Source organism: Schistocerca americana, chromosome X, assembly GCF_021461395.2.
Source record: "Schistocerca americana isolate TAMUIC-IGC-003095 chromosome X, iqSchAmer2.1, whole genome shotgun sequence".
Classification (NCBI taxonomy): Eukaryota; Metazoa; Arthropoda; class Insecta; order Orthoptera; family Acrididae; genus Schistocerca; species Schistocerca americana.
Window position 1 is genome coordinate 611,866,738 of NC_060130.1, and position 19,442 is coordinate 611,886,179.

A 19,442-nucleotide genomic window follows, 5' to 3' on the forward strand; every position below is an offset into this window, starting at 1 on the left:
CGACCAAACTGTCTTGTCTCTTCTGCTTTATTTAACATAACTTCGTTCACAGTTTCATTTCGCATTCACCACTCATTCACCGAAACCCTTTGATGAACAGTTTTGGTTGCTTGACACCAACAGTCAGTGATAATGATATAGCTTTTCTCCTTTTTATAAATTGAAGCCCGCTCTCCGCGATATAATTAAAAAAAAAAAAACGGTCTCAATACCGCGTCCCTCGTGAGATGCGAATAGACTTGACCGCCCTGTAGGTGTATTCAATTTAATGACCACACTTCGCTATCCGCGATTTCGTGTAACTAAATGTCCATTTTTTAGTCTGATAATACACCGTAGCTATTTAAAACTCGCCCCTATATTTTTCACAACGCACAATTAGCACTTCTTTACTTGTTTTTTTTAAGAGTAAACGGAAAAAAAGACGCCGTATCATCGGCTTAGTCGATATAAAGCAAAACACCTTAATATGCCCAATTTTACCTCTTCTTATAGGATCGGCTACCTTACACATTAATTTACTACATATTATTTCCAATAACACTAAACAGGTATCGCCGTTATATTTTAATTGTATTCAAAAGCATGTTACTACTATTATGACCGACCAAATCGTAACAAATCGCGCGGTCTGCGTTTTTAACGATAACTTTACGCTATTCAAGTTCCGTTACAGCTATCTTGACTCGTAATGTTACACTGGCTCTCATGCCTTGCTCAGTTGGAAGCCCATATCCCTGTTGATTAAATTATTGGCCACACGGATTTCATTTGCTTCTTTGAAAATGGAGTCTCCAAATTTATCAGTGGTAGCCAGGATTTTAGTTTGCTGGTAATTCATTTTATGTCCACTTTCATTGCAGTGTTCTGCTAGTGCAGACCTGTTGGGCTGCAGTAAGCGGGTTTGGCGCTGTTGTTCCGTGCACTGATCTTCGATTGTGCAGATAATTTGGCCAATACAAGTTTTTCAGTATTCACACGGTATTTGGTACACCCCCGCTCTTTTTAGATCCAGGTCGTCTTTCAGAGACCCTTATAAAGCTCGTGTGTTGAATGTCGGGCGGCAAACTGGCGTTATGTTGTGTTTCCGCAGTATTCCGCCAATTTTTGAAGATACATTGCTAGCAAACAGCATGAAAGCCGTCATCTTATCGTCTTATGCCCTGATTTCGGCCTCCGTGTCGTTCTTGGAGCTCTTACGTCGCAGAGCCGTCCGAATCTTCGGTTGCTGTGCCCATTCTTGTGGAAGGCAGATTCCAGGTAACGCAGCTCTACCGTCAGACTTTGTTCGTCTGAAATGGAGTGTGCCTTGTGTACTAGAGTGCTGAGCAAGCTGTTCTCCTCTGAGGGATGCTGGCAGCTGGAGGCATGGAGATATAAATCTGTACTCGTTGTCTTTCGATATACACTGTGGGCAAGCGAGCCATCGGGCCTACGCCGAACTATTACGCCGAGGAAAGGAAATTTGCCATCTTTCTCTATTTCCATGGTAAACTGGATGTTTGTATGGATGGAATTCAGATGTTCTAAGAGTTACTGTAGTTTTTCTCGTCCACGTGGCAGAAGAAAAAAGTGTCGCCAACATACCACAAAAATTTGTTACAGCTAGCGAGAGGCGACTGCCCATGACTACGCCATAGTTCGCTCATAGTATTGTCGACTGGAAATAAATAGGATGATGTCAGAATGTGTCTATAAAACAGTGTCAGCTTAAGACTGAGCTGCGTTACCTGGAATCTGCCTTCCACGAGAATGGGCACAGCAACCGAAGATTCGGACGGCTCTGCGACGCAAGAGCTCCAAGAACGACACGGAGGCCGAAATCAGGGCATAAGACGATAAGTTTTATGGAGTCTTCCAAGCGGACTCGAGTGAAAAGTGTGACGACATCAAAGCCGACCATAATGTCAGAGTCCTGCAGCCTTAGCTCCTTGTGCTGACCGATGAAATCACTCGAGTTTCGTATGTGATGTGTACACTTGCCAACGTGACGGCCCACAGGTAAGGCAGATGCTTCAGCGGGGAAAGTGTTGGTGCTCCAGAGTTGCTCACTATTGGTCGAATGCCTTCTTTGTGAGTCTTTGGCAGGCCAATCCAGATGGTACAGCAATGCACTGGCGAAATCATTTGGCGACGTCGTCATGGAGTGCCCCGTTTTTTAATATAGGGGAAGAGCTTTGCTGCACTTACTTGGATCTGCTGCTATTTTCCGGTACGCTGGATCGTCCAGAAGCTTTCGCATCTTCCGCTTATAGTCCTTGTGTTGGAGAAGATCCGTGGCATTGACCTTATCGGCGTTCAGAATAAAGACACTACGACTATCAAAATTGTATCACTAAACCGTCGAAGTATTCGTAATAAAGTTTCCGAATTTTCTGCCCTTCAGGATAGTTCTCATTCTCAAATTATTCTTTGGGCAAAGAGGTGGCTGAAGCCCGAAGTTGAAAGCTCTGAGACATTTAGCGAGTCGTGGAACGGATATGGGAAAGACAAATTAGAGGCCATAGGAGGGAGAGTGTTCATTGCAGTTGACAAAAATATTGGCTCTATTGAGATCACGTATAACAGGTGTAGATGAAGCCAAGTTAATTGTTGGACGTTTTTACCGGACACCCGATTCTGCTGTGACAGTTCTAGAGTCATTCGAATAAAGTCTACGGTCAATAGCGCGTAAATACCCAGGTCATGCAGTGCTAGTTGGAGGCGACTTTAACCTGCCGAGTATAGACTGGAATGTTTATAGATTCATTGCTGGAGGTACAGACAGACAGTCATGTGAGATACTTTTGAACACGTTTTCTGAAAATTGTCTTGAGCGTATAGCTCGGCAGCCCACACGCAATGGATATATCTCAGACCTTGTAGGTACGAAATGGGCCGGACCTTATGGACAATGTCAGTATAGAAACGGGGAATAGCGATCGTGACGTTGTTATAGCAACTGTGATTATGAAAGTTAATAAATCAGTTAAGAAAGCAAGGAGAGTGTTTCCGCTAGATAGAGCAGATAAGTAGTTATTAGCATCTTACTTAGACAGTGAATTGGCATCACTTAGTTCAGTAAGATGGATCTGGGGAAATTATGGGCAAAATTTAAGGAGATTGTAAATCGTGGAGTGGAGAGTTATGTGACTAGTAAGTGGATAAGGGATGGAAAAGACCCACCATGGTTTAATAGCGCAATTCGGCAGATGCTGGTGAAGCAGAGGCTGTTGCTTTCTCGGTTCAGAAGGGAACGCACAAATGACGACAGGTGAAGTTTAGTAGAGGTTCGTATGTTTGTGCAAAGATCTATGCGCGAAGCATGTAGTAACTACCACCTTCACACCTTAGCAAAAAATCTGGCAGAGAACCCGAGAAAATCCTGGTCGTACGTAAAATCGCTAAGCTGGTCTACGGCTTCCATTCAGTCCCTTGTTGACCAAGTCTGGTGTGGCAGTTGAAGACAGCAGAACGGAAGCCGAAGTTTTAAATTTCACGTTCAAGAAATCGTTCACACAGAAGAATCGTACAAACATATCGTCATTTGATTATCGGACAGACTCCCGCATGGACGACATAGTAGTAAGCATACCTAGCGTAGAGAAGCAACTGAAAGCTTTGAAAACAACTAATTCTTCAGGTCCGGATGAAATCCCAGTTCGGTTTTGTAAAGAGTACTCTACGGTATTAGCCCCTTACCTGGCTTCAATTTATTGTGAATTCCTCGCCCAGCACAAAGTCGCAAGCGACCGAAAAAGAGTGAAGGTGACTCCAGTATACAGGGTGTTACAAAAAGGTACGGCAAAACTTTCAGGAAACATTCCTCACACACAAATAAAGAAAAGATGTTATGTGAACATGTGTCCGGAAAAGCTTAATTTTCATGTTAGAGCTCATTTTAGTTTCGTCAGTATGTACTGTACTTCCTCGATTCACCGCCAGTTGGCCCAATTGAAGGAAGGTAATGTTGACTTCGGTGCTTGTGTTGACATGCGACTCATTGCTCTACAGTACTAGCATTAAGCACATCAGTACGTAGCATCAACAGGTTAGTGTTCATCACGAACGTGGTTTTGCAGTCAGTGCAACGTTTACAAACGCGGAGTTGGCAGATGCCCATTTGATGCACGGATTAGCATGGGGCAATAGCCGTGGCGTGGTACGTTTGTATCGAGACAGATTTCCAGAACGAAGGTGTCCCGACAGGAAGACGTTCGAAGCAATTGATCGGCGTCTTAGGGAGCACGGAACATTCCAGCCTATGACTCGCGACTAGGGAAGACCTAGAACGACGAGGACACCTACAATGAACGAGGCAATTCTTCGTGCAGTTGACGATAACCCTAATGTCAGCGCCAGAGAAGTTGCTGCTGTACAAAGTAACGTTGACCACGTCACTGTATGGCAGGGCTTAACAACTGGCCGGTTTTGAGCGCGAGTACTCGCGTCTACTCAGGCATGTGCTCGCGAGCAGGTGCAAGGTCGCAGAGTAGGGAGGGAGGGGAGGGAGGGGAAATGCGCGCGCACGTTTAAATAGGGCCGCAGCGTGCCTATTGAATTCGCGCCGACTGTGTAACGTTTAAAGCACTACGATCAGCTCTAACAGCCATTGCGCTGGTTAAGAATCATGTCAAGTCGCCGTTGTGTAACCCCAACCATGCTTTCGCAGTTCAACCCCCATTGGGAGGAATTGTATCTGTTTACAGAAAAAGATGGTGTTGCAAAATGGAAATTTAATTTGCAGCGACATTATATGTCGTACCACGCGAAAGACTACGGAAGTGGAAAATGTGATGGACCAGATCGTGCACAGGAAGTTATTAAACTTAAAAGGAAGCTACCCGAAGAAGATCTGGACGACGAAGAAAAATCAACTGAGGCAGCTCTCAGAGTGAGTTACAAAATTGCTTTGCTTTTAGCAAAATCCCTGCGCCCCTTCACTGATGGCGATTTAATAAAAGAATGTTTGGTAGTTTCAGCGGAACATATGTGTCCATCTGAAGTTGAACAGTTTCGGATTGTGCCATTATCTAACATGACCATTATGTGTCGCATACAGGACATGGCAGACGACGTCCAGAGCCAGCTTGCAAATATCTGTAAATTTTTTATGGCGTATTCTCTAGCTCTGGACGAAAGTGTTGTTATCACTGGAACAGCGCATCTTGCCATATTTATTAGAGGTGTTAATAGAGATCTTCAGGTGAGGGAAGAGCTCCTCGATGTAGTAGCCATGAAGAACACTACAACCGGACGTGATATATTAAGTAGTGTTGAAGAAAGTGTTGAAAATATAGGATTGTCGTGGAATTCGTTAGTTTCAGTGTCTACAAACGGTGCACCAGCGATGACAGAGAAAATATCAGGTTTCGTTGCGCTGTTGAAGGAGAAAATGCAAAAACTGACCATGCCAAATGCAGGGAAAAAATCAGGTTTAGTTGCGCTGTCGAAGGAGAAAATGCAAAAACTGACCGTGCTGAATGAAATAAGGGGCGTTCACTGTGTGATCCACCAGGAAAACTTATGTGCAAAGAGTATCACTCTAAAAAATGTGATGGTTGTTGTTGTTCGTACAACCAATTATATAAGGAAGCATGGGCTACAACACAGGCAATTTAAAAGCTTTCTTGAGGGTGTAGAAAGCCAATATGGTAGCCTACCTTATTACAGCGAGGTCCGCTGGCTTAGTCGTGGCGAATTATTAAATCGATTTTTTTGCCTATTAGATGAGATAAATGTGTTCATGGAAATAAATAACATGTGTGTTCCTGAATTGAAAGAGCCTTCATGGAAATGTGATCTCGAGTTCTTAGCAGATTTAACTAGCCATCTGAATGCTTTGAACATTTCACTGCAAGGTAAGGATCTGCTAATTATTCATTTCATAGATTGAATACGAGCTTTTAAAATGAAATTGACACTTTGTGTAAGTCAGCTGGAAACGGGAAATCTAGCTCATTTTCCTAAATTATCATCCATGAAAGATGTTCACAAAGACTGTGAACGTCATTCACATAGTTTAGTTGCCTTTAAGGAAGAATTTGATCAACACTTTCAAGATCTGACCGCACTAGACAGAGATTTTGATCTGTTCGCCTCTCCATATTCAGCGAATATTGAAAACATTCGTCCTGAGCTGCAACTAGAAATTATTGACCTGCAGTGTGACAGAGAATAGAGACAAATTTCAGAACAAGAAACACATTTTGTAATTCTACAGTCACTTCCCTCAGGATAGATTTCCTCGTTGGCACAAACTGGCGGCAACAATAATATCATTGTTCGGTTCCACGTATGTTTGTGAACAACTGTTCTCTGCAATGAAATGTAACAAGACGCATCTGAGAAACGCATTGTCTGATCGAAATTTAAACTGCACGCTGCGCCTACAATGCACAAGAACAATTACTCCAAACATAAACGCAATTGTAAAGGACAAAAGGTACAAGATAACCGAGAATACCACACTTCAGTGACACCTTTTATTGTGTAACAGTTCACAAATTAATACGAATGTAGAGGCATACACTAAGCTAATAAAATTATGTGGCACGTGTACATTCTCCTTTATTCGTTTCATTTGTCGCAGTAATAATTCGTGAGTGATATCCCTGCAGGTGGCCGCGGATTTACATTGACTGGTGGCAGCTGTTGTGTGCCCCACGTGACTCTCCCCACTTTCCGCTCTGGTCCGGTAGTGGGGGTAGCGTGCTTGCGCTGCTCCGTGCTCGTGCCTTGCTGCTCACAGCTTGCTCCGCGAGCACGTATGTTGTGAAGCCCTGCTGTATGGAGAGTGCTACGGGAGAACCGGTTGTTTCCGTACCATGTACAGCGTGTGCAGCCACTATCAGCAGCTGATTGGCCTCCACTGGCACACTTCTGCGAATGGTTCATCCAACAATGTGTCAATCCTCATTTCAGTGCAAATGATCTCTTTACAGATGAGGCTTCATTCCAACGTGATCAAATTGTAAATTTTAACAATCAACATGTGTGGGCTGACGAGAATCCGCACGCAATTGTGCAATCACGTCATCAACACAGATTTTCTGTGAACGTTTGGGCAGCCATTGTTGGTGATGTCTTGATTCGGCCCCATGTTCTTCCACCTACGCTCAATGGAGCATGTTATCATGATTTCATACGGGATACTCTACCTGTGCTGCTAGAACACGTGCCTTTACAAGTACGACACAACATGTGGTTCATGCACGATGGAGCTCCTGCACATTTCAGTTGAAGTGTTCGTACGCTTCTCAACAACAGATTCAGTGACCGAAGGATTGGTAGAGGCGGACCAATTCCATGGCCTCCACGCTCTCCTGACCTCAACCCTCTTGACTTTCGTTTATGGGGGCATTTGAAAACTCTTGTCTACACAACCCCGGTACCAAATGTAGAGACTCTTCATGCTCGTATTGTGGACGGCTGTGATACAATACGCCATTCTCCAGGGCTGCATCAGCGCATCAAGGATTCCATGTGACAGAGGGTGGATGCATGTCTCCTCGCTAACGGAGGACATTTTGAACATTTCCTGTAACAAAGTGTTTGAAGTCACGCTGGTACGTTCTGTTGCTGTGTGTTTCCATTCCATGATTAATATGATTTGAAGAGAAGTAATAAAATGAGCTCTAACATGGAAAGTAAGCATTTCCGGACACATGTCAACATAACATATTTTCTTTCTTTGTGTGTGAGGAATGTTTCCCGAAAGTTTGGCCGTACCTTTTTTTAACATCCTGTATAAGAACGGCAAAAGAACGGACCAGCAAAATTACAGACCGATATTCCTAACTTATGTTTGCTGCAAAATCCTTGAATGTATGTTCAGTTCGAATATAATAAACTTTCTTGAAAGTGAGAAGCTTATGTCCGTGAATCAACATGGTTTTAGAAAGCGTCGCTCTTGCGAAACTCAGCTTGTCCTTTTCTCACATAATGTACTGAGAGCTATGGATGAAGGGGAACAGGCAGATCCCATATTTCTATATTTCTGGAAAGCATTTGACACGGTACCCCACTGCAGGTTGTTAACGAAGGTACTAGCATACGGAATAAGTGTTCACAGACATGTGAATGGCTCGAAGACTTCGACGGCGAGTGTTCACCAGAGACAAGGGTTTCGTCAGGAGTGCCCCAGGGAAGATTGAAAGGACCGCTGTTGTTCTCTATACACATAAATGATTTGACGGGCAGGGTGGGGAGCAATCCGCGGTTGTTTGGTTGTGATGCCGAGGTGTACAATAAAGTGTAAAAGTTGAGTGACTGTGATAAGATAGAAGACGACTTAGACAAAATTTTCAGTTGGTGTGATGAATGGTAGGTAGCCCTATATGTGGAAAAATGTAAGTTAATACAGATAGGCAGGAAGATAAACCTGCTTGACACAGTCATTTAAATATCAGGGCGTAACGTTGCAAAGCGATATGAGGTGGAACGAGCATGTGAGAACTGTGATAGGGAAGGCAAATGATTGACTTCTGTTTACTGGTAGAATTTTAGGAAACAGTGGTTCACCTGTAAAGAAGATCGCATATAGGACGCCGGTGCGGCCTATTCGTGTGTACTGCTCGAGAGTTGGTGATCCGTACCAGGTCTGATTGATGGAAGACGTCGAAGCAATCCAGAGGTGGGGTCCTTGATCCGTTACCGGTAGGTTTGAAGAACACGTATGTGTTACGGAGATGTTTCCGGAACTCCGATGGGAATCCCTGGAGAGAAGGCAACGTTCTTTTCAAGAAAGGTACTACCCGCGATGCACCGTAAGGTGGCTTGCGGAGTATCTTTGTAGATTCAGATGTAGATGTACGTGGGCTGGAAGGGCAACGAAACTTTGTCTTCGCCGAGAATGCGAAATGCTGTCCTTTCTGCTTTCGAGATGTTGCTTCGTGATGGAATCGAGTTGAAGGGAATTCAGCAGGTTTCCCGACGAAATTCCTCTGTGACATTGCTGGGTACTCCTCAGATAGCCTGCTCCACAGGCTTACAATCGCAGTCGTTGGAAGACATGAGGGTGCCGGCGCAAAGATCAGCGCCGTGCAGTTGTTTTCCCGTGAGACTGACCACGGCGCGTCTGCTGGCTGCAGCTTACTGCGAGTACTTAATTGGAAATCGAGAAGACTTGGCGATTTGTCTCTCGTTTGATTTCTTGTACGTCCAATCCGACTAGTTCCAGGTGGTTCCGTCGGTCCATTCCCACGAATCTGCAGAGAGTAGAGGATAATCAACGAAAATTTCACCCCTGAGCTGACACAGCTTTATAGACACGTTCCGACGTCAATGAGCAGACTGATGGCGTAGCCATAGACAGCCCCCTCTCACGAGTTTTAGCCAAACTAGTCATGGAGTACTTTGAGGACAGAATATTGGAAACCGCCGGACTAAAACCTGTTTGTTTCTTTCATTATGTCGACGACACTTTTGTCTTCTGGCTACATGGCCCAGAATGACTACAGAAATTCTTAAAGCATCTGAGTTTCAGCCATACAAACATCCACTTTACTATGGAAATAAAAAATGATGTCAAACTTCCTTTTCTCGATGTCTTAATTCAGCACAGGTCTCACGGCTTACTTGCCCGCAGTGTATACTGTGAGTCAACACATACGGATTTATATCTTCGTGCCTCCAGCAGCCACCATCCGTCGGAGAGGAACAGCATGCTCACCACTCTTGTACACAGGACGTACCGCACTTCAGACGAACGAAATCTGACGCTAGAGCTGCGGTATCTGGAATTCGTCTTCCACGAGAATGGATACAGCAACCAACAAATTTGGACGGCCCTGCGACGTAATAGCCCCGAAGGCCGAAATGATGGTGTAAGACGACAAGATGGCCGCTTTCATACCGTTTGCTGGCAATTCATCGTTAGACTAGAGCGAAAACACAACGTAACGCCAGTTTGCCACCCGACAGTCAAAATATGAGCTTTATTGGGAACTGTAAAAGTCGACCTAGGTCTCAAAAAGGGGGGGGGGGGGGTTCTACCAAGTTCCACGTGAAAGCAGGAAAACTTATACTGAACGAACTACACGGAAATCAAAGATCGATGTTCAGAATATGAGTGCCATACCCGCTTATTTCACCACAAGAAGTCAGCAATAGCAGAACACTGCACTGTAAATGGACATAAAATGAATTACCAGCAGACGAAAGTCCTGGATTCTACTGATAAATTTTGAAGTGAGTGAAATCTGTGTGACTGATAATTAAATCAACAGGGGCATGGGCTTCCAGCTGGGCAAGATATGAGAGCCAATACTGATGTCCATCAAAGCAGAACGTGACTTCCGGACGCGAGATGCAACAGGGACGGTGGGTGGAAGGCAAATGAGAATCTACCCCCACTACTGCAGCCGCAATCCGTCCCTCCCCCCTCGGCAACCAATTCCAAGTGAGGTGGTGTGGTGGTGGTGGTTAGCACACTGGACTCGCATTCAGGGGGACGATGGTTCAAACCTGTGCCAGGCCATCCTGATTTACTGCAAGCAGCCACCATCTAGTGCCCCAATTGAGCAGCAGTTGAAGGAGTGCAGCTGCTAGTACCCAGTCTGACAAATCTCAGAGCAGGCTGAACATCTTGGACCTTATTGCTGCTGACTTTGATACTAACCTAGTGATATTATTGCATTAGTATGCACATCATTAAAGTGGGTGAACTGGCATCTAAACACATTAAATTAAATGTAATCAATGAACTTGAATGGTTTCAAGTTTTTCTGCAGTTAGGTGTCGAATACGAATAGATCTGGTAACTAAACGATTTGGGTTTAAGGAGCGTATTTTCGTATAGATTACGGAGTTCGTATAATTAACCAACCTCTTATAATCAATTTTGGGTAGTCTGTAAGTTTCTATTGCGAAAAATAGGCGAAGAAAAACAAATGAATCTCAGTACAAGGAGTGCAAGTTTAATGCCATCCAAAACGAGTGATGATTGGTCTCGACTAATGTCACTGATAAACTGTTTAAGAAAGTTTGAGATTCCAGCTGAGTACTGAAAGAAACAGTTAAACTGTGTGTTAATGTCAATGAAAATGAAGTATTTTATGCAGGACTACACACAAAACTACCAAAAGTAAGAGTAGATAAACAGGCAGTGACAAACGACACGGCCTGCCTCAAGTGGTCAATTCTAACAGGTTTATATCCTCTGAACAACCATACACACATGTGTATAAATAGATTCCATATGTAACCAAATTAAACTTTGCCAACATACTGTCTCCAACAGAGCTCAGCCATATGCCGATATACGATAAACAGAATGAAAACACCCCTCTGAAGATCTGTGGTATCCAATACTCAGATTATGAATGGATGACTGTATAAGACAAGCGAGATGAGAAAGAATTTCGCTACATATTACCAATTACTGTCCAAGAAACCTGTAAATGTATTAATGTTGCCGATCAATAATACAGATACATACAAATTCTATTGCATACAAAACCTTTTCAGGCTAGCAAGTAGTAGCATTACTGGTCATTAGCATTCAGTTGTAATGTGTAAACGCTGTCTGTGGTAGTTTCATTCCAGTGATGAGTTAGATGCACATTTAGTTTACTGCATACAGTGTAAACGAGCCAATAGTGTCATGCCTTGTGGCAAGAACGAATTTATAAAATTTACCAAGTTTATCAACAAACTGAAGCTGCCATTTGCAGTTTATGCTAATATGGAATGCATGTTAGAACCACTTGTTACTTGCAGTTCTATCAGTGACTCAGGCTTGTATTCTGAACAGATACATCAGTACACATTGTTCAGCCTGGCTGAACCTATGACGAAGGATATTCCGAGTTTAAATCGTACAGAGGCAGCGACTGCACGAAGTGGTTCATTGGACAGCTGTATGAGATACATCTGCACACATTGTTCAGCCTGGCTGAACATATGACTAAGGATTTTCCGAGTTTAGATTGTACAAAGGCAGCGACTGCACGGAATGGTTCATTGGACAGCTGTATCCAGTTGTGAGAGTGTAAATGACCTTTAATTTCAAAATAAAAGAAATGATAATAAGGAGAGAAAAGAATCAGCATTTCGCCTTGATAGAAGTTTGCCATATGTGGAGGGAATTGTTTGAGGAAAGTGATGTCAAATATAGAGACCACTGTCATCTCACCAGTGCATACCAAAGTGCAGTACACCCAGTTATGATGTGCACTGCAGATCTCAATATACAGTGCCCCTCAAATTCCGTAATCTGAGTAATTACAACAGGCATCATACATGATACATCGCCAGATACCTAGAGGGTACAAATAACAGAAGATGAAAACGAAGTTAAACTAAATCCAGATTGTGTTTCTCTTCTGCTATCTAATATGAAAAAGTTAATAATTTATGAACTGTATTTCAGTAGTGCACCAAGAGAAGGTATGCAATATAATTTTCAGATTTATTGATTTGCTAAATTTCTTAAAGTACCGCCATGAAAAGTGTGCATCTTATCTGGAATCCTGTGAACTCATGATAATGAGGAGATATTTTCCCAATGATCACGAGTTTACTTCTGTTAAATAGAAAGGTATTTTTTTGTAAGAATATACAAGCAAAGAATCGTTTCTGCTAGAAGATCGTCTGCCATCAATAGAAAAGTTTAAAAGTTTATTGAAAGAGAAAACAATAACAGAAGGCGACTGCCAAAGAGTTTACAAACATGTGTAATGTATTTCAGTGTAAAACACTTGGAAACTGTTCTGATTTATATTTGAAAATTTCAGATCTACTTGTTGCTGATGATATCGAAAAATTTCACAATCTATATCTTAAAATGTATGAATTGTGTTATGTGCATTACATTACTTCATATGGCTTGGCATGGGATGTTGAAAATTACTAAAGCACAATTGCAGCTTATTACCAATACTGAACAATTCCAGTTTGTTGAAAGAGGCATTAGGGGCAATACTGTCTATTGTTCCTGCACACATCCATAGCCAACAACAGATTCATGGCCATTTGTGATAGCAAAAGTGACATATCTTACATTGTATATCAGGATGTGAATAGCCTTTACATATGATCGATGTTACAATATCTTACCCTTGATTCGTATTTGCTCTTATGGCCAGAAAATAATGTCATCACCATTTGATAGTAAGTAACCTAAGAAATTATTTTGAACCTTGTATAAAAAGAAAAATTTTGTTTTTCACTATAGGAATCTGAAATAATGTTAACATCATACATTAGTTTTAAAAGAGATTCATCAAATTTTATGATTTAGACAAGCTTCTTGAATGGAGCCATACACTGAGATTAGTGCACAAAAACATATGAGAGCAAGCAATGATTTTGAGAGAATTTTTTTAAACTGATGAGTGACAGTTTATTTGGAAAACCCATGCAATACGTGCAAAAGCTATGGAACATAAGACTAGCGACATCCTGGGAAGTTTGATAAGGAGGACCTGCATTAATTACCAAACCTAATTTTCTAAGGGGGATTATTTTTTGAAGAAAATTTGTTGGACATTTAACTGAATAGTCTTCTTGCAGTATTTGATAAACCGATTGCAGTAGGAATGGCTATTTTGTATATTTTGACTATTCTTCTTATTCACTGTCATTATGGTTATACATTAAACAAAAAAGTGGTTTAATTAATGGAAAACGATTTGACTGGTGGACCTATTACAGAATTTGTTTATTTATGAGCAGAAATGTATGTATTTGAGACTGAGTCTGGATGCCTAATTTGAAAGTTGAAACAACTGTGAAGTATGTAATTTAAGCAAAGCACCATGTTGTGTCTGCAAGTAAATTATCTGCACAAGGATGATAGATGTTTTATTCTTCTTGATAAGGTGAATATATTGGCTTGGGGTCCCTACTCCACTGATAAATGATGAAGAAAAAGGTGATGAACGGTTTTATGATAAACAATGTAAATACGTAGAAAATATAAAAAATTATATAAGTGTGTGTTTGAAAAATTTAAACTGTAGGTTGTAATTGTCAACGTTAACTGTAATAGTAATTGTAAATTGTATCTGTAATTGTAAATTGTAGCTTGAACACACTACCAGCCTTGTAATGTATTTGAATCCACGTACTCATACGAAAACATTAATTTCTGATTGGGTACATTAAATTTGTAATCGCCAAAAAAGTATGTTCTCATTGCCCTGAGTTACTTGAATTCAAGTATGATGTATACTTTTCTGTGAACCAGAAATTTAGATAATTTAGTTTGTCCACTTATGTTTGTGATCAAGAAATGTCAATCATACTTCCTCTGACAGTGAGTATGTGAAAAAATATAAAAACATGTAATGTAAAAACATTAAACAACTTCATCTAAGAATATTATTTGTTGTAATAGGCTATGCTGAATGGTGTATGTAAATGTGCACTGTTAAGCAAGTGTGTATCTAGCTTTTCTTTGTGAATGCAATCTTTTTTAAAATGAATTTGATATCAAAGTATTTTTCTTTGGAGTTTTTCCCACCCATACCGTCTGTAACATATAATATTGTTTGTGCTTTATGCAGGAGAGATAGATTTAATTCAACAATAGTGCAGTTGACATGTGTCGTCTCTTAGTGGATGGCTGGGCTTGTAATGAGACATGTCCACCACAGACATGAGGAACTTTCTCTGCACCACACTGACGCTCAAGGTCTCTCTCTCTTCCCTCATTCTCACTCCCTCCCTCCCTCCCTCCCTCCCTCTCTCTCTCTCTCTCTCTCTCTCTCTCTACCATCCAGCAAGTGCCTGCACTGAAGTGCATAACATGTTTCTGAGCTGTATGTGGGTGTGAATGGGTGTGTGTTACCAATGACAAAGCTAGCGTATTTATACATTTTCCCAGAATATTGAAGAAATATTGAGGCATGTGTGTGTGTGTGTGTGTGTGTGTGTGTGTGTGTGTGTGTGTGTGTGTGTGTCTGTGTGTGTTATGTGTGCATACATATGTGTGAGCAATTCAAAGGCAAAACTTCTTTGAACAAGGTGCCACTTTCAGTGAAGCTTACATATTTTTTTCGACATGGAAATATTGTATATCTTTGAACATGATGCCATTTTATTCAATTCAGAGTAAAATATGTTTCAACATGTCACTACTTTTAAGCAATTCAATGGCTGACTGTCTCTTATTAATGCTCACTAAAATACTAATTTGTCATTTACTGCTTCATTTTAATCCCTGTAAAATGCTATGCTAAGATTGGCTGGATGGAGGGAGTGGAAAAGGAGGAGGAGGAGAGTGGCAGCATGATGATGTTATAGGAAAGGGGCATGACATGTCATGTCATGATGATGTCATTGATAAGTGTGATGCTGTGTTGAATAAGAGTGATTCTGTCACTGATAACGAGGGCGATGGGGCACATGACAGGCACATGTATATCCATTAAGATCTTCACCAAATGGTAAAAGGCCAAAGTGAGCAAAATACAGCATAACACAGTAGACATCATGGTGAAGTGAGATACTTGTGTGTATGAATTTCCATAATTAAAATAGCCTAATTTTCCGTTTCAGATTTCTGATGATGAAGAAAACCTCCAAGATTCTTCACAAAATGTTTTTGGAGAAGCATCAAGTATAGATCACACTTCTCGTGAGGAATTTGCCACATGTGCTGCCACTAATGAAGAAGGAAGGTCGCGCAAACGAAAAGTTTCCCAGTCTGCTAAACAACAGAATATGAAAAGCAAGAAAAAAGAAGAACCAAGGCCCATGCAAGCGTACAGTACTGTGGATAGTGTGGGAAATATTCATTACGATGAATGCTCTACTTTTGGCGAACATATTACAACAAAGCTTCGAAAATTTGATGAGAGACGAAGAACAATATTAATGCATAAGATAAATAATTTGATCTTCGAGGAAGAGATGTGCCTGTACTCACAGCAACATACATCAGATCCTGCATCTTTTTCTCTCACTGTCTCTCCTCATTGTAGTCCTGATCCACCACAGTTCTAACAGATTTCATGCCATTCATAGTTAATTATTCAACCTCTTCACACTATTCATCCTCAAGCTCATTCGTCTACTGTTTTTCATAGTCAGCAATGTCATGCAAAATTACATCATATTTAACTCGCCAAACAATCACAACCAAATCTATTCATTCACTTCAACAATTGCAACCACTAGATACAACTGAATCCATAATTGTAACGTGCTGTTTAAATAGTTTTGTACCTTAAGTGTGTTTTGTCTGCACTAATGTGTTAAAACTGTCCATTGATTGTTGAATATTTCAGTAACTACCCAGTATTTTTAGTAAAGGTGACGAATGTAAGTTTTTTGTGTTAGTATGAGTGTAATCTGAGGTATTCTTATTATGAAAATTTGTGTAACATGTAACAGAATCAAACCTACGAAATACGTTTGTAAATATTCGAGAGGAAGTGAATCGAATTGGTAAGGCAAACAAATTCATGGCCTATCTTCCAGCTGTCTTCTATTTTCTGTTTTCTATTATCTTCTGTCGATACATACATAAACTGTCCTGTGCCACACTGTTGCCTGTATGTCAAAGCTAAGCTCAGAAACTTCTTAGGGATTTTGATCCAGTTTTGATTAATAGACTGTTACAGGTTTGTGTATATAATTTATAAATAACTGTTCCACACCGCTGTTAAAACGATGCCATTGCCTGCTAATGGTACAGGTACTGCAATTCCAGAGAGCAGGGAAGCCTGACCAAAATCTCTGTTGGGCCTGGTGATGTCATGGTAAAGTAAAAGGTCGTGGCAGCAAATTGCAGGCTGACCACTGATGTTTATCTCAGCTCTTTAACATTGAATTCACCTCTCAATGATGTGGAGATTCGTCAGAAACAAAACGTTTGCATTCCACATTAAAATGGGTGGATAACTGGGTAGGGACATACAGGACACCAAAGTGACATCCACTTGAAAGACTTGCACCAGGCTATTCAACAAGATAAAATGATTACTAGCACAAGCTGTACATTTATTATACATAGTGTATATTCACCTTCAATACATCTTATGAATTAACATCCCCTGCTGCCTCTTTCTGCCTGTATGTGAAGGCTACTCTCAGCAACTACTGCAGTGTGTTGACACTTGCACTGGACTGGATCTTTCAGCAAGTTCTCATAAGGCATGAATACTACCTGTTCGATATTTAAATGTGGTTCAAATGGCTCTGAGCACTATGCGACTTAACTTCTGAGGTCATCAGTCGCCTAGAACTTAGAACTAATTAAACCTAACTAACCTAAGGACATCACACACATCCATGCCCGAGGCAGGATTCGAACCTGCGACCGCAGCGGTCACGCGGTTCCAGACTGAAGCGCCTTTAACCGCACGGCCACACCGGCCGGCTATTTAAATGTCATTTGGACTGACATCTCATAGCAAAGATGGGAGATAAGCTACTGCCTCTCTGCAGCATATGTAAGCCTTCAATGTCCAGCTCATGTTGCTGGCACATTTAAGTAACTTGTATGAAAGTGATGATATTCAGTTACTTAACGTTGACTTATTCAGTTTTAATCATAACTCTATGTGCAGCTCTCACAAATGTATTGAAACAGAGTGTAAAGATAAACTGTTAGTCCTCATTGTCTTCATATGAAAAAATTCCTAAATAAGGAGCTGTAGTTACTTGTTTCAAGTAATTACTAGTAGTGAAATCACATGTGTCCAAAGTATAAGGTGTATAACAAATAGCTTTGCCTTCAGATAGACTGACAATAAGTAGGCATAAAAGACCATTTTTAGTGCTATTTAGTGCAAAGTAAAAATTTTTTAAAAATCAAAGAGAAACCACAAAAAAATCGTGAAATATCAAGCAAAAAACACTATTTTGTCAAAAAGTTGATTTTAGTAATAAGAAAGCCAAATAGAAACGTACAAAGAATAATCTTAATTTTTGCAAACATTTTAACGGTTTTCTCAAACATTTTCATGATTACTTGAAGCATTTTTACTATATTTTAAAATATTTACCAATAATTTAGAATTATCTTTGAAGATACTTCAGACGTTCGCATCATTTGTCCAAATATGTTCCAAAGATTTTTCAAATATATTCTAAAAATTTCAAATAAATATATAGATACAAAAGTTTCAAATCATTTTCTCATTTTCATGTCTTTTTCCTAGAATATGTTGATTATATTCCCAAAATGTTAATAAAATTTAAAACATTGTTTTAATACCTTAACAAGAGATGAAGTATAAAACACTAAAAATACTTCAAACTAAAAACTCTATAGCATTAAATTCATGATAATGTCCTTGTTATTTCCTTCTTTATATCTCAGTTCAATATTTTTATCTTCAAACAATTGTAAACCCCAGTCACCTATTAGTCTCAGGTATTTATTTGGTAAAACAATTTCATACTAATTATTTAGTTCTATATAAATTTTTTCTCCATATCTTATGTACACATTACTGCATCCAGAAATATGACATAAAACATTATCTATCTCATTAACATTCTTAAATAATTTATTACTGTCTACATTATTGAGTTTTTAGACACAGACTCCATTTATATCGCAAAAAACTTAATTTAAAAATTGAAATATATTTATTATAGAAATATAGAAAAATGTTTAATATAAAAATGCAAGTTTTTTCATAGTGGAAAAATAAAAAATATTTTATCTTATTAAAGTTTCTTCAAAAAAATCAAGACAGGAAATTGAGAAACTTTCTAAGACATTGAATATGACTAATATTTGGGAGGAATTTAAATTTGCCAAAATTATTTTTGTTCAGATAAGGAAGAAACAAAAAGAGAAGCAAATTCACAGTAATAATTGCAAATATTATTTTAAACCTTTTTAAATTACAGAACATTTGACAAGTATAAAAGATATGAATGCCACTGGCTACATTAAAGATACTTATGGAGATGATGTATATGATTTTGAAATTCTTTTACATGTAATGAAAGCTTCGTATATATTTAGGGAAGAAATCAGAAAGTGAAATTCTCTCTTTTATGACAGTAACAAATATCAGACGATTATCATAATTTACCAACAAAATAAGTTACCAAAAATGCTAAACATTTATTTCTTTATATATTATTCTTAAAAGTTTCTTACTCAATAAGCAATAAATGTTTAATGTAAAAATGTATATAAAAATATTTTTCCTTATTAAAATTTATTTAATAACTGGACTAAAAAATCAAGATGCCATCTGAAGACTGTTTTAGCTGTTGGAACAACGAAAAACCAAAACTAAAAATTTGGACAGTTGAAGAGATCATAGATCTGTTTAATAATTTGGCTATCGATAAAAAACTGAATGTAAAAAAATCCATCTTTGGTGATGAGGTTGAAGAATGCAATAGAAAAAGATAACTTTAAAAAAAGTAAAGTATTAAGAAAAATTAAACTTCTCAGATAATATTATATGTTGAGTATTATATGTTAAATTCTTGTTTCTATAGATAATTATGTAAAAAATGTATCAGCTGGTATTTTATCATTAAAA

The 19,442-nt window shown here is 39.7% G+C and overlaps 1 protein-coding gene across 1 annotated transcript in view; it reads left to right on the top strand.

Moving 5' to 3' along the window:
* Nucleotides 1-17,228, top strand: part of LOC124556460 — a 74,593-nt gene extending 57,365 nt beyond the window's left edge. The window contains exon 3 of the mRNA XM_047130410.1: nucleotides 15,484-17,228. Coding sequence (XP_046986366.1) covers nucleotides 15,484-15,930 — 447 coding nt within the window. The 3' untranslated portion in view covers nucleotides 15,931-17,228. The remainder of the gene's footprint in view (nucleotides 1-15,483) is intronic.
* The last annotated feature ends 2,214 nt before the right edge of the window (nucleotides 17,229-19,442 follow it).